The sequence below is a fragment of the Panthera onca genome, chromosome A3, assembly GCF_046562875.1.
Source record: "Panthera onca isolate mPanOnc1 chromosome A3, mPanOnc1 haplotype 2, whole genome shotgun sequence".
In the NCBI taxonomy this organism is placed as follows: Eukaryota; Metazoa; Chordata; class Mammalia; order Carnivora; family Felidae; genus Panthera; species Panthera onca.
Genome location: NC_138341.1, coordinates 125,360,078 through 125,377,847, shown reverse-complemented (window position 1 = coordinate 125,377,847; position 17,770 = coordinate 125,360,078). Strand labels below are relative to the sequence as shown.

Sequence of the window (17,770 nt, the reverse complement as noted above, 5' to 3'; positions counted from 1 at the left end):
TTTCCACATATATGAAACAAAGGGATTGGACACAATGTCATTCCCAGTCTCTCTTAAATTCTAATCCTCTGTGACATGCTTTCTTGGGTTCTCACTGACTTTTCTAGTTCTTGGAATTGGTAGGATTTCAGCATTGGGAGAATCCACACGGAAATCTGGATTCTCGGTGATAATCTGGCTTCTCAGGAACTCCCAATCCTGCAGCATTGGAGAGGACTGATCGACGCTGCCCCCCCCCCCAAAGATAGATAGAGCCTCCCCACTTGGCCATAGTCTCTGCCGTCCTGATCCCGACCTGGCCTGCCTCACTCTGTAGCTCCTGTGCAGGAGCAAAAACCACAGGCTTTGGGTCAGCCTCATTAGGTCCAAATCCCAGCTCTAACCCTCCAGACCTTAGCATATCGTTTAGCCTCTGAGCCTCATCTGTAAAATGGGTTATGAGACTGTGCGTTACATAGAGTCGCCCTACACACTAAGACAATGCATCGAAAGTTCTTAGCATTGTGCCTTAGTACGTAGTGAGCACTCGATCCTTGCACGCTCTTAGGGTCACTGCACAACCCTAGCTAGGGATGAGGCCACAGTGAGAATGCAGTCGATGCTTGTCAAATGGGGGAAGCAGTGGAGAGGGAGGCCTCCACTGGGGAACGGATGAAGTTTCAGAATACAGGTTGCAGGAGGCTCAGGCCTTTGGGGCCCCAGAGAGGAAAGGCCTCTTCTCCAAAGGGAGGGTGGGATGCAGCTTGAAAGTCCGCGAAAAGCGGCCGCCGGGGTCTTCGCACGTTACGTTGGCGCCACCTTCTGGCTGATACATGCCTCACACCCACCCTCCTCCAAGCGCAGGCCAGAGCGGCTCCTACAGCGGGTTGACCTTCTTCACGTATTTTTAGATTTGGCGGGGCCCTTAGAACTCCTAGGGCACCAGCCCTTCATCACACATCGGGAGGGAAAATTTCCAGAACCAGAGCGTAACTTTCCCAAGGTCACACAGAAAGTTTCTGGCTGAGCTCCATTGAGAAGCCAGAACTCGCTACAGTTGCCAAGAACCCCTTCCCTTTATACAAAGATACACAAAATTGTGCCTTCCCATGTATGCGTTCTGCTGGTTCTTAGGGGGAACCTCTTCCAGAAACAGACTCTGTGGCAAGGAAGGAATGCAGGTAGTTTATTCGGGGTCGAACTCAAGAAGCACCAGTGGGGGAGTGGGGAAGTGAGACGGGGAGGGGGGGGGAGGAAGCCAATGGCAGAGGGGCACAGGGGCTCGAGGCCTTCAGATTTGTCCCTCCCAAGGGCGAGTAGTAGGCTGGGGCATCTACTCTCCACCTTTCATTCCTATTCAGTGGAGAGTATTCTGGGTCATCAACTCCCCTGGGTAGATCTGACCACCGCACACCTGCACCCAATACCAGGGGGAGCCCCAAGTCAATCGATCTCCAGTGCTTGTAATAGGAAACTCATGGCTCATCTGGACATAGCAATGTAGGAATGCCGAGGGAGGGGCGGTACTTCTCAAAGTGTGGTCCCTGGACCAGCAGCATTGGCGTCACCTAGGGATCTTGCTAGAAATGCACATTCCCGAGCTCCATCCAGACTTACCCCAACACTGGCCCTGGGGGCCCAGCAATCTTTTAGCAAGTCAGGTTTTGATCAGGTGGTTCTGGCACATGTTCAAGATTGAAAACCTCTGACCCAGGAGAAAACAAAGAAGACTCAATACCATCTGCTATGGGTATTATCCCCATTTGCCAGATAAGGAAACTGAGCTGGTCCGAGATGAAAATGACGTACCCAAGGTCACACAGACAGCAGGTGACAGAGGAGGGTCTCTTGCCTCTTGCCACCATACTGCCACGCACAGAAGTGAGTGACACTAGTCTTCGGACTCTAGGTAGAGAATAAGGGTGAGGTCCCAAAGCTCCCCTCCCCGCCCCCCCATGACGCCACCACTCTGTTCTGCTTTCTAAACCAACCGTCTCCACCGGGTGCATCCAAATTGTTCTCAAAGCCCTTCTGGGAAGCCTGCCAAGCCAGGTGCCCCTCTCTTGGCTTGCAGCTGCCCTCAGTCTCCATCCAGGATAAGCCCTCTCCACCCCCACCCTCCAGCCAGCAGGACACACGGGAAATCCAAAAGCAGCTATGTACTGGGGGAAAGGTTGAGATCCCTGGGTGAAACCAGCCCGGTCTCATCTTCACTGTGAATCTCTGCGCAGGGGCTTTGCATGGCTCTTCACTCTCCTCGTCCTACAACCTTCCTCCCCTCCCCTCCCTTCCCCTCTGCTCCCACCCCATCTGCTGCTCCTCCTGGCTAGGCTCCCCCTCAGTTGGCACAGCAGGAAAAGAGAACAGGATGATTTATTTTTATCCTCAGATACTGCTGGGGGGGGGGGGAGGGGGGAAGGGGGCACCATCTGACCAAGAAGCTGCAGCTCCTGTAGCAGTCGGGAGGTCAGAAGGAAGTGGGAGGCCCAGGAGCTCCCCAGGAAGGAGCCACAGATGTAGGTTCCAGGGAGCAGGAAGATCTGGAAGCAGCAGCACAGGACAGGGAGTGGGGAGCTCTGAGTGGCGTCTCTAAGAATTGCTGTGTGGCCACAGGCAAGTGGCTTCACCTCTCTGGGCTTCCATTTTCACCTCTGTCCAAGAGGGAGGGATGTGGAACCCTGGCTGCCCTCAAGGCCGTTTTTTGACGAACATAAGTAAAATGAAGAGAGTGCTTTGCAAAACACAACGCCAAATGCGAGCACACAGAAACCGCCCTGGAAGGACAGCAGCCTGGGGACATTGTTATTATCCTCAGAAAGTGCCCTAATTCTGTGAGCCTGACAGTAAGTTAAACAGCTCATGTCATCGAGCGTTTCCACCCCCGTTTTCCTTTATACATGTTTGATGACTTTTTAATTACATAAGCATTGTATGAACTCACTCTCCGTTTGGGGGGGGGGGGGTGGGCAGCCAATTCTTCCTTTAACCCTTCGCCAACCCTTCTTCCCCAACCCAGACATTACAACTCCTGGAACCGCGCGTTTTCTGTGTATCCTTCTGAACACCGGCTATAGCTACACACACACGGGTATGTTCTGTGCATACACATAACCCAGACGACATATCATGCTGTTGGGGTGTGTGTGTTTTTAAAGAAATGTTTTCATACCCATCATTCTGCCACCTGCTTTTTGTTGTTGTTGTTGTTCCACAGCAGTGTTCTTGAGATCTTGTTGTATAAAATATATTACACACTTTTATTTAGCCAGTCCCCTGCTGCTGGACAATTAAGTGGCTTCCAGTTGTCCACGGTCACAAACAACACCGCGACGGATATTCACGTATAAGTCTTCCTGGGCTCGTCGAAACCACCATGATACATCTCTGGCCACTGAACTCTGGACGGGAGGATTTTGGTGGATATTCCTACACGGCCCCCCAAAAGTTTTGCCTCCGCCTTTACAAGCAAGTCGGGGGATCAGTGGGCTCCAGGGCGGGGTGGAAGGTTCTGTTTCTGCACCACAGGGGTGCAGGCCGGGGGCGCCCCGCACCCTCCCTCTGCAGCACCAGGCTCTCCGGCCACGTGCCCGTTTCCCATGCCGCCACACTCCTGGGCACACACCGCCTCATACTCTCTCCTGCACCGAGATGCGGCTCTCTTTGCCGTCCTCCTGGGTGACCGGCTGGCACCCGTGTAAGGTCTCCTGCACCGGAGCAATGGGGTGGAGGGAGACAGGAAGGACCTCCAAGTCCTCCACAGGGTCCTGCGACACAGCCTTAGGCTGGAGGACCTGGGGAGCCAAGGCGGGAGGTTACCCCCGGCAATCCTGCAGAAGGGAACCCCCCCCCAACACGCGCGCGCGCGCGCGCGCGCGCACACACACACACACACACACACACACACACACGGAAGCCCCTTCCCCTTTCCCAAAAGGAGGGTCGGTGCTGAGTCAGTGGGTGCCTCCTGCCCCCTGCTGGCCACACAGAGCGTGTCAAGAGGCTTCCAGAGCGGGAGGCTTTGGATCCAAGGAGCAGGGGGGCTGGAGAGGGGGCCCCACCTCATGACCGCTGACCAAGGCCACAGAGACGTGGTTCCCCACGTATCAAATGCCGGGAAGGAACAGCAAATGTCAGATTTTACCAGCGGTGCCAGGGCTGTTCTGTGGGGAGGTGAGCTCCGGAGGTGCCGGAATTTGGTGGTACAGGGGAGTGAACGGGAAGAGCCCTCCGGCCAGCACTGGGGGCGAGGGCATCGTGGGGGGGAGGGGGTGGGGGTGGGGAGAGGAGCCAGTCCTGCCGCCTCCCCACTGGCCACAGGGGCAGACCCTGAATCAGTGTTACTGCCATAGAGGCAACAATGAATCAGGCTTTCTTTCCAGTTTGCCAAAACCCTCAGCCGGTGCCCAGGGTTGACCTACCTTATTCTCTGGCTTCTTGGTCACCTTTCCTAGAGAGAGAGAGAGAGAGAAGGAAAAAACCAAATGGGATGGGGAGTTGGCAAAGCCAATCTCTCCCCCTTCCCTCATCACCTCCCCACCTGGGGACTCACTGATATAGGCAGACACCAACAAGACAGCAAGCAGGACCACCATCGTGATGGGGATCACCACCAGGGCTCTTATCCGATCCTGGAAACCTGGAGAAATCAAGACTTCGGGGACGGCCTCCCACCCGCAGCGGCCCCCCTACCCCCGTGCCTCAAGCTGCTCTGTCCCTTGCCGGACTCTCAAATGCTCCAGTGTCTGAGCTCAGCTGTATCACAGGATTCAAACAGGTGGCCCTGACAAAATGTGGCCAGATGTGTTTAGGGTGACCAGCACTGAGTAGCGATACAGCTGTCTCTCCCGGCTCCCCACACGCCCCTTGCCTCCCTACTCCCTGCCCAATGCTGAGGTCCATCGACATTGATGTCTGCATTGCTGCCTTTGTTATAGAAGGATGGAGGGGAAAGTAAAGGGTTTCCCGTACCGAAGTCTCTATCCTAAATGGGAAAATGAAAAAAAAAAAAAAAAGACCAAGATGCATGGCAGCAACTAGGGGAAGGCAAGTGAGACATTCGCCTTGCAACAAAATTTAAGGGAACACCAAAACACCTCAGTAATCAAGAAGAGTAATGTTTTGATGTCATGTTTTGAAAAATCATATCAACAAGCTGTGGCCCACAGGCTGGCTGCCTCCTTTTTATTTTATTTTTATTTTATTTTATTTTTTTAATTTATTTTATTTTTTTAACTGAGCAGGCTCCATGCCCGATATGGGGCTTGAGCTCATGACCCTGAGATCAAGAGTCACATGCTTTACCAGCTGAGCCAGCCAGGCGTCAACAGATGTCTGTTTTTTAAATAAAGTTTTGTTGGGGGTGCCTGGGTGGCTCAGTCGGTTGAGCATCTGACTTCAGCTCAGGTCATGATCTCACGGTCCATGAGTTCGAGCCCCGCGTCGGGCTCTGTGCTGACAGCTCGGAGCCTGGAGCCTGCTTTGAATTCTGTGTCTCCCTCTCTCTCTGCCCCTCCCCCGCTCATGCTCTGTCTCCGTCTCAAAAATAAATAAACATTAAATAAAGTTTTATTACAACCAGGGCTGGGATTAGGCTGAGGCAAGTGAGGCAGGGTTGGGTCATGTTTTTATGTAAATTTTGATATTGTATTCTTTCTAGACTTTTTTTTTACATTAGCTTTGTTTTTTTAAAAAAAAAAAATGTATCTAACATTATTTATCTTGATTACTGCATTTTCTGCCTGCCCACCTGCCTGCCTCGCTCACCTCACTCCAGTCCCAGCCCTGCCAAGAGGAAAGTGGGTCTGAAGAAGAAACAGAGTTTATTTTTCTTACCCCTGACTCTTTTGCTCATTAACATGACCTGCCTAGTCCCTGCAGCTATTTGGGCCTGTGGCCTGTGCTACTGTAGGCCAACCTCCTCGTTATAAAATCAAAACCAAGGCTCTGAGAGGAAACAGTGGCACGCCCACGCTGGTGTTGAAATGCAGGGTGGAGTATCTCCAAAGTGCAGGAACCCATGCCAGGCACTCCCCCCAACCAACGAAGGGAAGTGCTGTGATCAGCCCATTTCACAGATGAAGAAACTGAGGCTCAGAGTGGGGAGGGGACTTGCCCAGGCTCCGCAGGTAAGTGGCAAAGCTAGGACACCTCAATCCCAAACTGCCTCCTCTCACTTCACCTCTCTCTTTCCGCACCAGGTGTCTCTGTGCGACCCTGCGTCCCCTGTCAGCTCGCCACCTTCCCGGCCTACTGCCAGAGTCCCTTCTCTAAGACTCACCGCAGACAGCATCCGTCTTGTTGGTCCCCGCCTGAAGTTCCACCAGGCCTTTGGTCTCACACCTGTGCACAGACAGGTGCACGCACATGTGCACACATAGACACACAGTGAGAGAAAGAGACATTACATTTCCCCAACCGTAAGATTTCCAACCCCGGAGGGAGACCATCAAAACCAACAAGTTCAGGTTCACTGAGCACGTATTGTGTGCAATCCCCTGTGCTGGTTATTATGGGAATGACACAGACTCTGTTCTTAGGGAAGTCATGAGTGCAGAGAAAACATTATTGCACATCTTCAAGGAGGAATAACAGGCCAAAGTTTGTCACATAGGTCAAAGTGAACTGGGAATTGTTCAGAGAAGGGGAGACAAAGCCCACAGTGGCTGGAATAGAGGGGTGATGAATTCAGTTTAAGGCAGGGCTTCTCAGCCTCAGCACTACTGACGTGTGGGGCCACATAACTCTCTGTTGTGGGACTGTCCTGTGCACCGTAGGACACTCAGCAACACCCCCGGCCTCCACCCACTAGTTGCCAGTAGCAGCCCCTCCTCAGTTGTGACAACCAAAACGTCTCCAGATATTGCCAGATGTCCCCTGGGGAGAAAAATCGCTCAGTTGACAATCTCTGGGTTAAAGGCTCGTCCAGAAAGACTTCCCTAGGGAAGGGCGATCTGAGCGGCCCTGAAGGATGTAAACTTAGAGCAGCAGAACACTCTAGCTGAAGCAGGACAATGTGATTTGAGGGATTAGGTGGGGGAGGGGGGCGTGCCAAACGGTATTAGGAAACTATGGAAAATTGGGTCTTTAGAACCAGATCGCCGGTAATCAGCCATGAAGGTTTCAACTGGATTCAGCTGGGAAGTCACATCAGCACCCAACCAGACGCCCCAACAGTGAGAGGACTCGCTTGGCCCGAGAGCTTGCAGGAGGAGAAATTATGGAAGAGTGGACAGCTGGGAGGCCTGCGCAGGGGTCTCAATATGGGATGATGAAGATGTGGTCGCTGGAGGGGTGGGGAGGAACGGATAGAAAAGGACATCACGAAGAAAAAAAACATCTAAAGTGGGAAAAGGGTGAGAAGCTTCAAAGAAAGCACATACATAAGAATGCTTAGGTGTCTACAAGGGACCCCTACATGTCTTTTCCTCATGCCTTGTGAGATGAAGGTCATTCCCATTCTCCAAGTGACGGCACTGAGGCTCAGAGGGTCTCACACTTTCTAAGCTGCAGTGAGGCTGGAACTCAGGGCTCTGATTTTATTAACCAAGGTACCCCCAGTTATCATTCAACATTTATCGGTAAAGATTAATTGAGCACTTACTATATGCATGGACACTGTTCTAGGCATAAGGAATGCATCACCGGAAGAAAAAAAAAAAAAGGCCAAGTCCCTACATTGAAGGAATCTGCAGTGGAGCAAGGCAGACAGTAAACAAATAACAAAGTATATACGAGATGCTAGTATTTGTGTGGAAAATACGTGTTTGCATGCGTGTGCATTTATTTATTTGTACATAGACTCTCTGGCAGGACACACAGGGGGAAGAGCTGCTTCCAGGGAGGAGAACTGAGTGGCCAAGGAACAGAAACTCATCACCATAGGCTCTCTCGTGCCTTGTGTTTCATGAGCCTCTCTTACCCGTTTGTTTGTTTGTTTGTTTTTTTAATTAAATGTAAAAAGTAACTGGGCAGGTGTTTAAGGGTATTCCAGGCAGGAGAGTTTGATGCAAGAGGACAAACAGCACATTGAGGGCATCGCAAGTAGCATGTGGGGAAAAGTCAGGAAATGGTGCCGCAAGTTAGGGGAGCAGGTGAAGGAGTCTGCGTTTCATCCTAAAGGCATAGGGAGTCATGAAGCCTTTTAAATAGGGAGCACCATGATTTGAAATAAACTAGAAAGCTCGCTTTGGCAAGAGGATAGAGACACAGCTGAAGAGGAGAGACCGGAGGCAGGGAGGCTGGTGAGGAGGTGAAGGCACCATCCAGACCACAGGGATGACCACTGGAGAGAAAGGGAATCCCAAAACATTTGGAAGGCTAGATAGACAGGACCTGGTTCCTGATGTGGGCTTGGAGGTGAGGGAGGGACCACGGGACAAGAGCCCAAACACAAGTGAGTGTCTTCCCAGAGGGTGAGAGGGGCGGGCAAGTGAGTCCATCTGGTGCCTGTGGGTCAACTGCGTGGGGTTGGACCCTTGGTGGTGGCATGTTACTGTCTTGGACCCAGGAGACAGATCCAGACAATAGATGTTGATTGGGAACCATGGATACGGATGAGATGCCCGGGGGAGGCGGGCAAAGTGATTGGGGAGTAGAGCCTAGAACAAAGGTCAAGGAAATCAGTTAGGAGGAGCAGAGGAGAAGTAGAAGGAAAGCAAGAAAGGTGTCCTGGTGCCCCCAAGAAGGGAGTTTCATGAAGATCAAGAGGTCAGCAGTATCTGTTACCACCAAGACAGAGCAGGAAAAAAAAAAAAAAAATGCTGAAAAGTGGCCTTTTGGTCAACCATGTGGACACTCTAGAAGTTCTCTATATGCACAAGTGTGTGGACATGGGGAGCAGGGGCCGAAGGACAGGTGGCCGGATAGAATAGAAGTAGTCCCACACCCCTCTTAGGGCAGGAAACAAGGGGTGAATCCTTGTACCTCGTCCAAGGGTGACACTTTTCCGAAGCAGATGACACATTGGAGAAGAAGCCGGCTGGGCACGGATGGCAGGTGGTATCAGAAACCCCTGTAGCTGGAAGGGAGGAGATGGCTTTCATCATCACAGGGGACCACCCACCCGACTCTCAAGGAAACAGGTGGACAGGAAGGGCCAGAAGAACTATCTACGTCAAGTGCTGTCCCCCAGCACAGAGCTTCCCCGACTGCTGCAGCCCCTAAGAAGCCTCCTCCCACTGCCCAACCAAGGCAGATACCCAGGGCTGGAGGCAGGACAAGAAAGGTGCCATTTCCTGCTCACCAAGCAGAGATACCAATGCAGGGTGGCCCCTCCACCTCCGAGACCGAGCGCCCACTGCCCAATCCCTCACCGTGAGTGTCAGCTCCTCTCTCCTGCCCGCAGAGCCAATTCCCAGACAGGCCACTTACCAACCTGCTTGACCCCAAGGCCAGGGGGGCACAGGGTGTGCTGGATGCAGCTTTCACAGGCGTCGCTGGTACAGTGTAGACCTTCGTCACATGTGCAAGTGGTGTCAGTTTCTGAGGTGCCTTCCCTCTGGACCTGGAGCCCTTGGTCTGAGCAGAGATGGCAGGAAGGATGGGGACCCCTTACGAGCCATGCTTGGGGGATCTGCCCCTCACACTTCCTGCTTTTATCAGACCCTCTTCCAAGTAGGGATAGGAATCAAATTATTTAACAACCGGTACAACCCAGACTCCAACCAATCAGAACAGACCCTGGCTATTAAAAAGCAACGGCTACATTGTCAGGAATAAGTTAGACTATCAGCCTGACTCCCCGCGCACCCCTTCCCCAGCAGCCCACGCACTGGGGTCGCAGTACTTGTGCTGGTGACAGTGTCTCTCTATGTTCCAAGTGTCTAGGAATTCGCCTTTTTTGCAAGGAACGCATTCCGTGGAGGTGAACTCTGTGCAGTCATTCACCAGTTTCTTTCCTGGAAAACATCAGGAAATGAAGCAGCTCCAGACGGCTCAATGAGTCAAGACATTTATCAGAAACTGATCAGGCTGCGTTTTAGGGCAGGGGATTCAAAGATGACAGTCTCGGACCCTTCTAGACTTCATAGTCTGGTGGGGAACATGGGAGAGATAGGAGCCCCACTCCCGGGTAGGCAGAGAGGGGACCCAGGACATTCTGGCTGCAGGGCGGGGATGGGGAAAATCCCAGGGGTCATTTGAGACTCGAGTTTACAGTTGACACACGGGGCCTGCACCCACCAGGAAGCCAGGAAGGGTCCTGCTGTGGGGCTGGAGGGTCGGCCGCTCACCTGGCTGGCACTTATCACAGCACCGACTGTTTATCAGGTACTGGTTTTCTCTGCACGTCGTGCGTGGTTCTGGGTGGACCTAAAAACAGAATTGGACGATTTGAGGGGATCTTGAAATCTCTACTGCAGCCTCTATGGCAGGAAGGTGGAAGTCAGCCAGCACAGAGGTTAGAACTGAAGTGGAAGTCCAAAGCAGAAAACTGGAGCCTGCATATTACTTGGTGTGTTTGTTTTTAACTAAACTGCCAACTGACGTGATTATAAAAGCACCCAGAGGATCGGTCTGGCATTTTACAAAGCGATTGCACTGGGACATCGCAATATTCTCGGCACTAAACAGATCTTCCTTTTGGCTTGACGCCTGAGTCTTTCCGCTTCCCAAACACCCAGGAGCACACGAGGGCTCCGGTACCTCCCCTGGCGTCCTGAGGCTGGCTAGGCAGCTGGTCCTAGGCCTGGCTGGGGCTATATTTAGCACTTGGCCGCTTCCTTCAATTCTTCTGCTCCCCACCCCTTTCCCCTCTCCAAACCCTCATCATCGATTATCCAACCCCTCTCTCGTGAAATGCCAGGACTGTGAAGCTGGGAGGAAAAAAAAATCCAACTTTTTTGCTTTACAAATGGTAAGACTAAGGACCAGAGAGGTTGGGTCACCTGCCCAGGGTCACACAGTGATAGAATCTGGATAAGAACTCAGCTGTCAATACTCCCCCTCTCCGTCAACTGCACTATTTTTTTACTCCATCCAGGTACCATTAATTTAAGTACATTTGTTTTATTTGTTAACCATTGTGATTTTTATTTATTTTTAAGTTTATTTTATTTATTTATTTTGAGAGAGAGAATGCGCACGCTCGTATAAGCAGGGGAGGGATAGAAGGAGGGGATGGGGGAGAGAGAATCCCAAGCAGGCTCCGCACCATCAGCACAGAGCCCGATGCAGGGCTCGTACTCACAAACCATGAGATCGTGACCTGAGCTGAACTCAAGAGTCAGACGCCCAACTGACTGAGTCACCCAGGCACCCCTTATTTTATTTCTTTTAAATGCTTATTTATTTTTGAGAGAGAGAGAGAGAGAGAGAGAGAGAGAGAGAGAGAGAGAGAACACGAGCAGGGGAGGGGCAGAGAAGAGGAGGAGACAGAGGATCCGAAGCAGGCTCTACGCCGACAGCAGCGAGCCCAATGCAGGGCTCCAAATCACGAACCATGAGATGGTGACCTGAGTGGAAGTTGGACAGTTAACCAACTGAGCCACCCAGGTGCCCCTGAATACATTTATTTTAAATGTAAACCTTGTAGCGTTGCCATCAGAGAAGAACCAGTATCACTTCTCATAAATAAAAGGCAACCCTAAAAATATATTCAACAGAAGCAAAACAATGTTATTAAAACCCAGCCGGTTGCTTTGCTTGCTGACCTTGGCTTTTGTTTCAAAAAGGGGGATTAAAGGGGGACCTGGGTGGCCCAGTCAGTTGAGTGACTGACTCTTGATTTCGGCTCAGCTCAGGGTTGTGGGATTGAGCCCCACATGGGGTCAGCACTGAGAGTGGAACCAGTGCTGGGCAGTAACCTGCTCAAGATTGTCTTTCCCTCTCCCTCTGCCCCTCTCCCCTGCTCATGCTCTCGCGCTCTCTCTCTCTCTCTCTCTCTCTCAAATAAAATAAATAAATAATTTTAAAAATAAAGAAATAAAGAAATAATAAAAAAAAGGAGGATTAGCAAATGCTGGAGAGGTTTTAACTATATTCTAGCTCCAAAGACCTCCTCCTTGAAAAAAAGGAGGATTTTAACAGAACTGTAAAGCAAATCTATGTTGTTTAGTCCCGTACCCTTGTGCTCCCTAAAATCATGCCACACTTGGGAAAGAGCCAGTGAAAAGAGCACAGGATTGAGAATCCAACAGTGTAAGGCTGCAATCTTGACGTCATAACACTTACTAGTTATGTTGTCTCTTAGCCTCAGTTTCCGCATCTCTAAAATGGGAGTAATGCCTGCCCCACAGATTCGGTTGTGAAAATCAGAATGAATATATGTATATGGCCTGGCACGGCAGCTAGAACATAGGAGGTGCTCATTAAAAGGCACTTTTAATTATCATATATATGTGAATATCTGTTTGGATGACTACCGCCCTGGCTAACTGGCTGGCTGTCCAGGATTCTGCCTAATTGGTGGCTCTCATTCAGTGAGAAAATTACCTACAGAAGTGAATCTTACTCCAAATGGAGAAGGAAGTATGAAGGTCTGTTGCCTCCACCACTACATCCTGTGAATGTTCTTCCTACAACCCTGTGGACTTTCCCACTAGACTCCCAGGGCAACGAAAGTCCTTTATGCCATTTTCAAACCTATGAGAAATACGGCTTCTTCTCTGAAAGTTTGTCAATCTCCAGCTCCCACTCCATAGCTCTAATCCTTCTGACAAAGCAGCTCCGGACCTAGGCTTGGGGAGGCGGGCATGGGAATCAGGCAGACATAGATTTATATCCAGGTTCCACCTAGCTGTGAGAACTCTGGCAAGTTCTTCCTTCTCTCTGAGCCTCCGTTTGCTCATCTGTACAATGGGGGAGTCAAAAAAAATCAGACCAAGAATGCATGTAAAGCATTTTGCTCGGAGCCTGACACAAAGGAAGCTCTCAAAAACAGTCCCTGCTATTGTCACAACCCAGTCTCTACCTGGCGCCAGACCTGGTAGTGTGCTCTTGAGAAGCCCAGACCACCCTTCTTCCTGAATCCCCTGGCTCTCCCTCCAATCCTCCTACAAGAGCCCTCTTCCTCCTCTCACTAGCTCCAACACCGCCCCGCCCCCCCCCCCTTCTCCCTAAGAACCATTGCTTAGAGTGAAAATGAAAGTTCTGGGACAAAAGCAGCTTCCCCAACTGGTCTCTTCCCTTGCTGCTGACTCCCCTCCCCTACGCCTCCATGGGTCTTTCCTGACCAGACTTCATGCCAGAAACTACAGCCCTTGAAAGCAGGGGGAGGCCGGAGAAGTTGGAATGAGAGCGGCAGGTACTTGGGGGGATTCCCAGCCTCCAGAATGAGGAACTACAAAAATACATTTGAACAAAAAGTGAGTCAAGTGTGGGCCTCTGAAAATCCCGGAGATGTGCTTGGTTGGGCATAACTGAGACTTTCTGGTGCCTGGAGAAACCCCTGCTGGTCTCCTCACCCCTTCTTGGGTCCCATGAATTATTCATCTCCCCCAGGGGTCCTCTATGTCATCTTAAATTCAAGAGGCAGAGACACAGCCTTGGGTATTCCTCCTAGGTTGGATCACCCAGGATTTGGGGGTCGAGGTGGGGTGGGAGTGTTAAAAACCCCTTGCCTTCTCAAAGAAGTACGTGGGCCTCTGCACCCACCCTTGTTCCCACAAGATACCCCGCAAGAAGGCGGCCCCAGGGGGCCAGGACATGATAACCGCTCACAGAGCCTGCCTGCCATCTGTCCACAATGTTAAAGGGACAGGAAACCTGCCAGACCCGCCCCTGCCCTTGCCCGGCCTCCCTTCTCATCTCTGAAACCCCTCAGCAGTCTCCGCGTGGCCAGCCTCTGAGGCAAACCCGGACTCCAGCCTCCCGACCAAATAAAGGCTTGAGTCTCCCAAAATCCCAACCCCGTCCACGCCGCAGGTGCACGTTTCCTGCAGTGCCCCCCCACCACGCGCCCTCTTGGGGCTACCTGGGACCCCAACCTGGGATGACACAGAAGCAGCCGCGACCCGGGGTACCTTACGCACCTTCTACCCCGTCTTCTATCCCCCAAAATCAGCTAGGAAGTTCCCTTCCCCGAAATATTGCTTCTCTTCCCATTCTCCACTCTCAAATCCCCAAATCCCCTGTCGAGTCGGAGCAGAAACTCAACTTACGGCGGTCAACACGCAGCCCCAGAGGAGACAGCGCAGAGACAGAAGAACCATGGCGAGGTGAGTACCTAGCGGCGGAGTACGGGTGCGGGCACTGCGCGCGTAGTAACTCCCTCTGCCCGTGCCCCACCCCACGCGCGCCCGCCCAGGAAATGGGCGGGGTCTTCGGGGACCAATCGCGGCCAGCATCGTTGGGGGAGGCGGAGCTCCTGACAGGGCGGCGCGCCGGGATTTCCCCTGAACATTCCTAGGAGTCGAATCTCCCGGGAGAGTAGGGTCGTGCTTTCGGCGAGGGGGAGGGCGCGTGGTCCCTGGAAGTGCACTTCCTCCTCGCCCCTGGGACTCAGAGGCCAAGCTGAAGAAGGCAAGGAGCTAGCAGTGTTCCCGGAGCGCGAAGGCAGAAAAGAGAGATCCCCCGCGTGCTGGGAAGAAGCCCCAGGGACACTCCCCCAACGGTTCTCCACCCACCCCACCCCCCACCCCCCGCAGCCTCCGGGAATTCCGGCAGAACCGAAAGTGTCCCCACCGCGGATGCAGAGGCCTGAGGAAGTTCCCCGCATCCCAGAAACCGGGAAGGCCAGAGCTGGGGTGTGGGGAAGAGGAGGGCTCCGGTGGCGTTTCAAGGAAAACAGTTTCCCAGCTTAAAGTTTCCCTCTCTTTCAAAGGAAATTCCCTCCTGTGGATGCAGCGTCCCAGCCTCCCCATCCATCCATCCATCCATCCATTCATGCGTCTCCACCAGATTCTATTCCAACGCCGCCGTTCCCATCTGTCACCTGGAGACAGGCATTTAGAGTAGCACATCAGCCTTTGTGTGGGAGCGCAGGACCCCGTGAGAATCTCAGGAGACTCGGGACTCTTTCCTTCTGCAGAAACACACACACCCTTGTGCCCACATTGCCCGGGTTCTGGCCCTTCTCCAACCAGTGTTAACAAGGTCTACTCAGCAGCATAGAATCCCTGAATTCTGACTGAGACTCTCCTTCTGATGGGTTGACTTCCCTTGAGCTTTGGTTGTCGCCAGTGCAACCTGAGGAGCGTGAACTAGACAGCTGGTTGTCGGGGTGACGACTCCCCACGTTCTGCATTTCCGGGCCAGGCCAAAAGGCCAGGCTGCATGGAATCAGACAGGATGGGAGAGGAAGAGGCTGTTAACTCCACCCTCCTGGCTTCTGCTGCCAAGGTCACCCTCCTTTCCGTCACCTCCACCGCTGATTCACAGGCTTATCATCTCTCACCTGGGCTGTCCCAACAGCCTCCCTCATTCACTAGGTACCTTTTGAGCCCCTACTATGGGCCAGGCAACTCTCAACTAACTAACCGTCCCCCACTCCCTCCTGCTCTCGTTGTTCATACTGTAGCAATTCTCTTTGCAAACCCCAGGTCTGATCTGCTCTGGACACTTCCCTGCTGAATAACCTCTTTGGGCTCCCCATCATCAAGATGGTCCAAACCCCTCCTCCTGACCCAGCAAGCTCTTCTCCACTCTACCCCCACCTGTCTCCCCATGCTCACTCCCTGCCATGTCCTCCCATGCACACTGGCTTCCACCATACTCTCCTTCTCCCCACGTTCAAACGATCTTGTCTTCTTACTGTGTCTTGCTGTTTCCTTCTTTCCCCTCTCCTTCCTGGAACCAGTTTAAATTTCACCTTCTCTTTGGTTAAACCTCCTCTTAACTTCCTGCGCCCCTTCCTTAGCCCCTTCTCCATGTTCCCACAGCATTAGCCTGCTGGACTAGAACTCCATCTGTCTGGCCCCATTGGACCGTGAGCTCCTTGAAGGCAAAGCTGACTTCATCCCAGTCCGGGGCACGTAATAGGACACCAATACATATTTGCTGAGTGAATAAATGAGTAAGTGGGTTCAGTAACTTCTCATTTGCAGTACATCCTCCATCAGGAAGGATGTGGGGGGCAGGAGATGCAAAGCTGATTGGTAGCCGCAACACATCACAAGCTCGTGGTCAGAAACCGATAACCCAGGAACGCTTGAAATCAGAGTCCAGGGGACTTCACGAAAGCCACCAAACGTGCCTGGGATGAAGAGAATATTAAACTATCTTTTCCCTTTTTAACCCACTTCAAAAAGCAAACACAGCTTTAATTCCTTTGGGAGGGGGGAGGGCGTTGCTATAATAACTTCAGCCATTACTAATTCTTTATTTGCTTGATTCCAAAATTGGGCCCTTCACAAAACTGCCTTGGGAAGCAAGTACACAGAATTAAAACGTTAATTATATTATATAAAACATATCATAGTCGTAATTAAAGCTGCTTAAATTAATGTGTGGAAGAATAAATAGTAGCCTTCGGGTTGCCCCATGGGGTGAAGACCAGATAAGATAAAGGGAAGATATTTTAGTATATGCATATCCCAAGGAGACATGTGCTGTGGGGAGAGGCTAAGAGAAGGCATAGAATCCTCCTAGGCTGAGAAAAATATACTGGAAGAGGAAAGCGAGATGATTTATGGGGAGGATGGCAATATTTCAGAGTCCTGTCATAGAGGGGAACTATTTAGGAAGGGTTCAAAGATAAGGCAAAGGACATTCCAGGAGTGGGGACCCAGGATTTTGGAATGACAAGATATGCCCTTTGCAGGAGGTGGGGAGGGGGGCAGTCACAGGGCCACATGGATGGGTAAGAAGCAGGCCTGGAGGTCAAGTCCACAACATAGCCAGAATCTGGGGAGCAGATGATTCTAATATGAAAATCCCATTGTGTTGCTCTTAGGTTTGAAGCAACTCCCTGGAGCCCTCACTCCTTAAGCTCCCCTCACTCCTTAAGCTCACAGGACCTCAAGGCCATGGGCTCCTTCTGCCCTCAACTTTCTGCTCCAGACTGTACCACCACCTCTGCCGGAAAGACCTTCTCCATTCTCCTTTCATCGGATCAACCCCTTCTCATCTTTCAAGTCTCAGCTCAGGTGCCCCTTCTCCGGAAAGCCCTCTGCATCAGCCACCCTGGAATGTGCACCCACCTACCTCCCCTTGCCCTCTCAGAACCCTGCGGCTGCTTACCTAAGCAAGCCTCCAGCCCTACCACACTGTATTTCAGTTATTCTGTTTACTCATGGAACCGGTATACTGAGGCGACTCGACTTGATAGGGCATAATAATGAAGCTTTCCCCCCTAATCTCTACCTTCAGCTATGCTGTGGTGAATTTCCCTTTTCCATCCCTTAATGACATCTTGGGCAGATTGCATTACTTTTGGATCACTTTCTGTTGTTAAACCTCCATCCTTGAAAGCTTTATTCTCAAACTCAATTTAAATCTCATTCTGTCTTCTCCCTTACTCATCCAAGGGTTGACTGGAGCCAGGATCCTGCCAGTTCGAATAAAGGCGGGGGGGGGGGGGGGGAGCCTAGCCGGCTTGGAAACACGCCCCAGCACCCTCCCCCTTGTTGAAATTGGGAAAGGGGGAAAGGGAAGAGCCCTCCACAGTAGCTCCCTCCCTGTGGGTTGACCCTGTTTCCCGGGCTAACCTGGAGTAGCAAGTGTTTACAAATGGTTTCTCATGGGGCACATGAGTATATCTCTGTGGGCTTCCCCATTGCACAGTCCTCTGACAGGGGGCGTCCGGCTCAGGTTTCAGCTTCCCCACCTTGCCCCGCCACCTCTGCTTCTGCCTCTGGTGGGACCCTCTTGCTCTGCAGTCAGCCTGCTCCGGTGGAACACTAGGAGCTTAGCTAAC

At 51.9% G+C, this 17,770-nt stretch overlaps 1 protein-coding gene across 1 annotated transcript; it reads right to left on the bottom strand.

Moving 5' to 3' along the window:
* Positions 1-3,220: 3,220 nt before the first annotated feature.
* Positions 3,221-14,199, bottom strand: CD40 (CD40 molecule). The gene is made up of 9 exons (XM_060619627.2): positions 14,076-14,199; positions 10,209-10,287; positions 9,750-9,875; positions 9,349-9,495; positions 8,902-8,995; positions 6,257-6,318; positions 4,529-4,615; positions 4,398-4,426; positions 3,221-3,770 (listed from the first exon to the last, which is right to left on the bottom strand). The coding sequence occupies exons 1-9, from the start codon at positions 14,124-14,126 to the stop codon at positions 3,606-3,608; spliced, it is 840 nt and encodes a 279-aa protein (XP_060475610.1). The 5' UTR covers positions 14,127-14,199; the 3' UTR covers positions 3,221-3,605.
* Positions 14,200-17,770: the final 3,571 nt, after the last annotated feature.

What these genes read in the sequence shown, in the direction of transcription:
- CD40 (XM_060619627.2), bottom strand. Translation starts at nt 14,126, where the DNA reads ATGGTTCTTCTGTCTCTGCGCTGTCTCCTCTGGGGCTGCGTGTTGACC. An exon ending in GGGGCTGCGTGTTGACCGCC is followed by an intron (nt 10,288 to 14,075) that starts GTAAGTTGAGTT and finishes TTCTGTTTTTAG; the next exon opens with GTCCACCCAGAACCACGCAC. An exon ending in AAGTGTCACCCTTGGACGAG is followed by an intron (nt 6,319 to 8,901) that starts GTACAAGGATTC and finishes GTCTGTGCACAG; the next exon opens with GTGTGAGACCAAAGGCCTGG.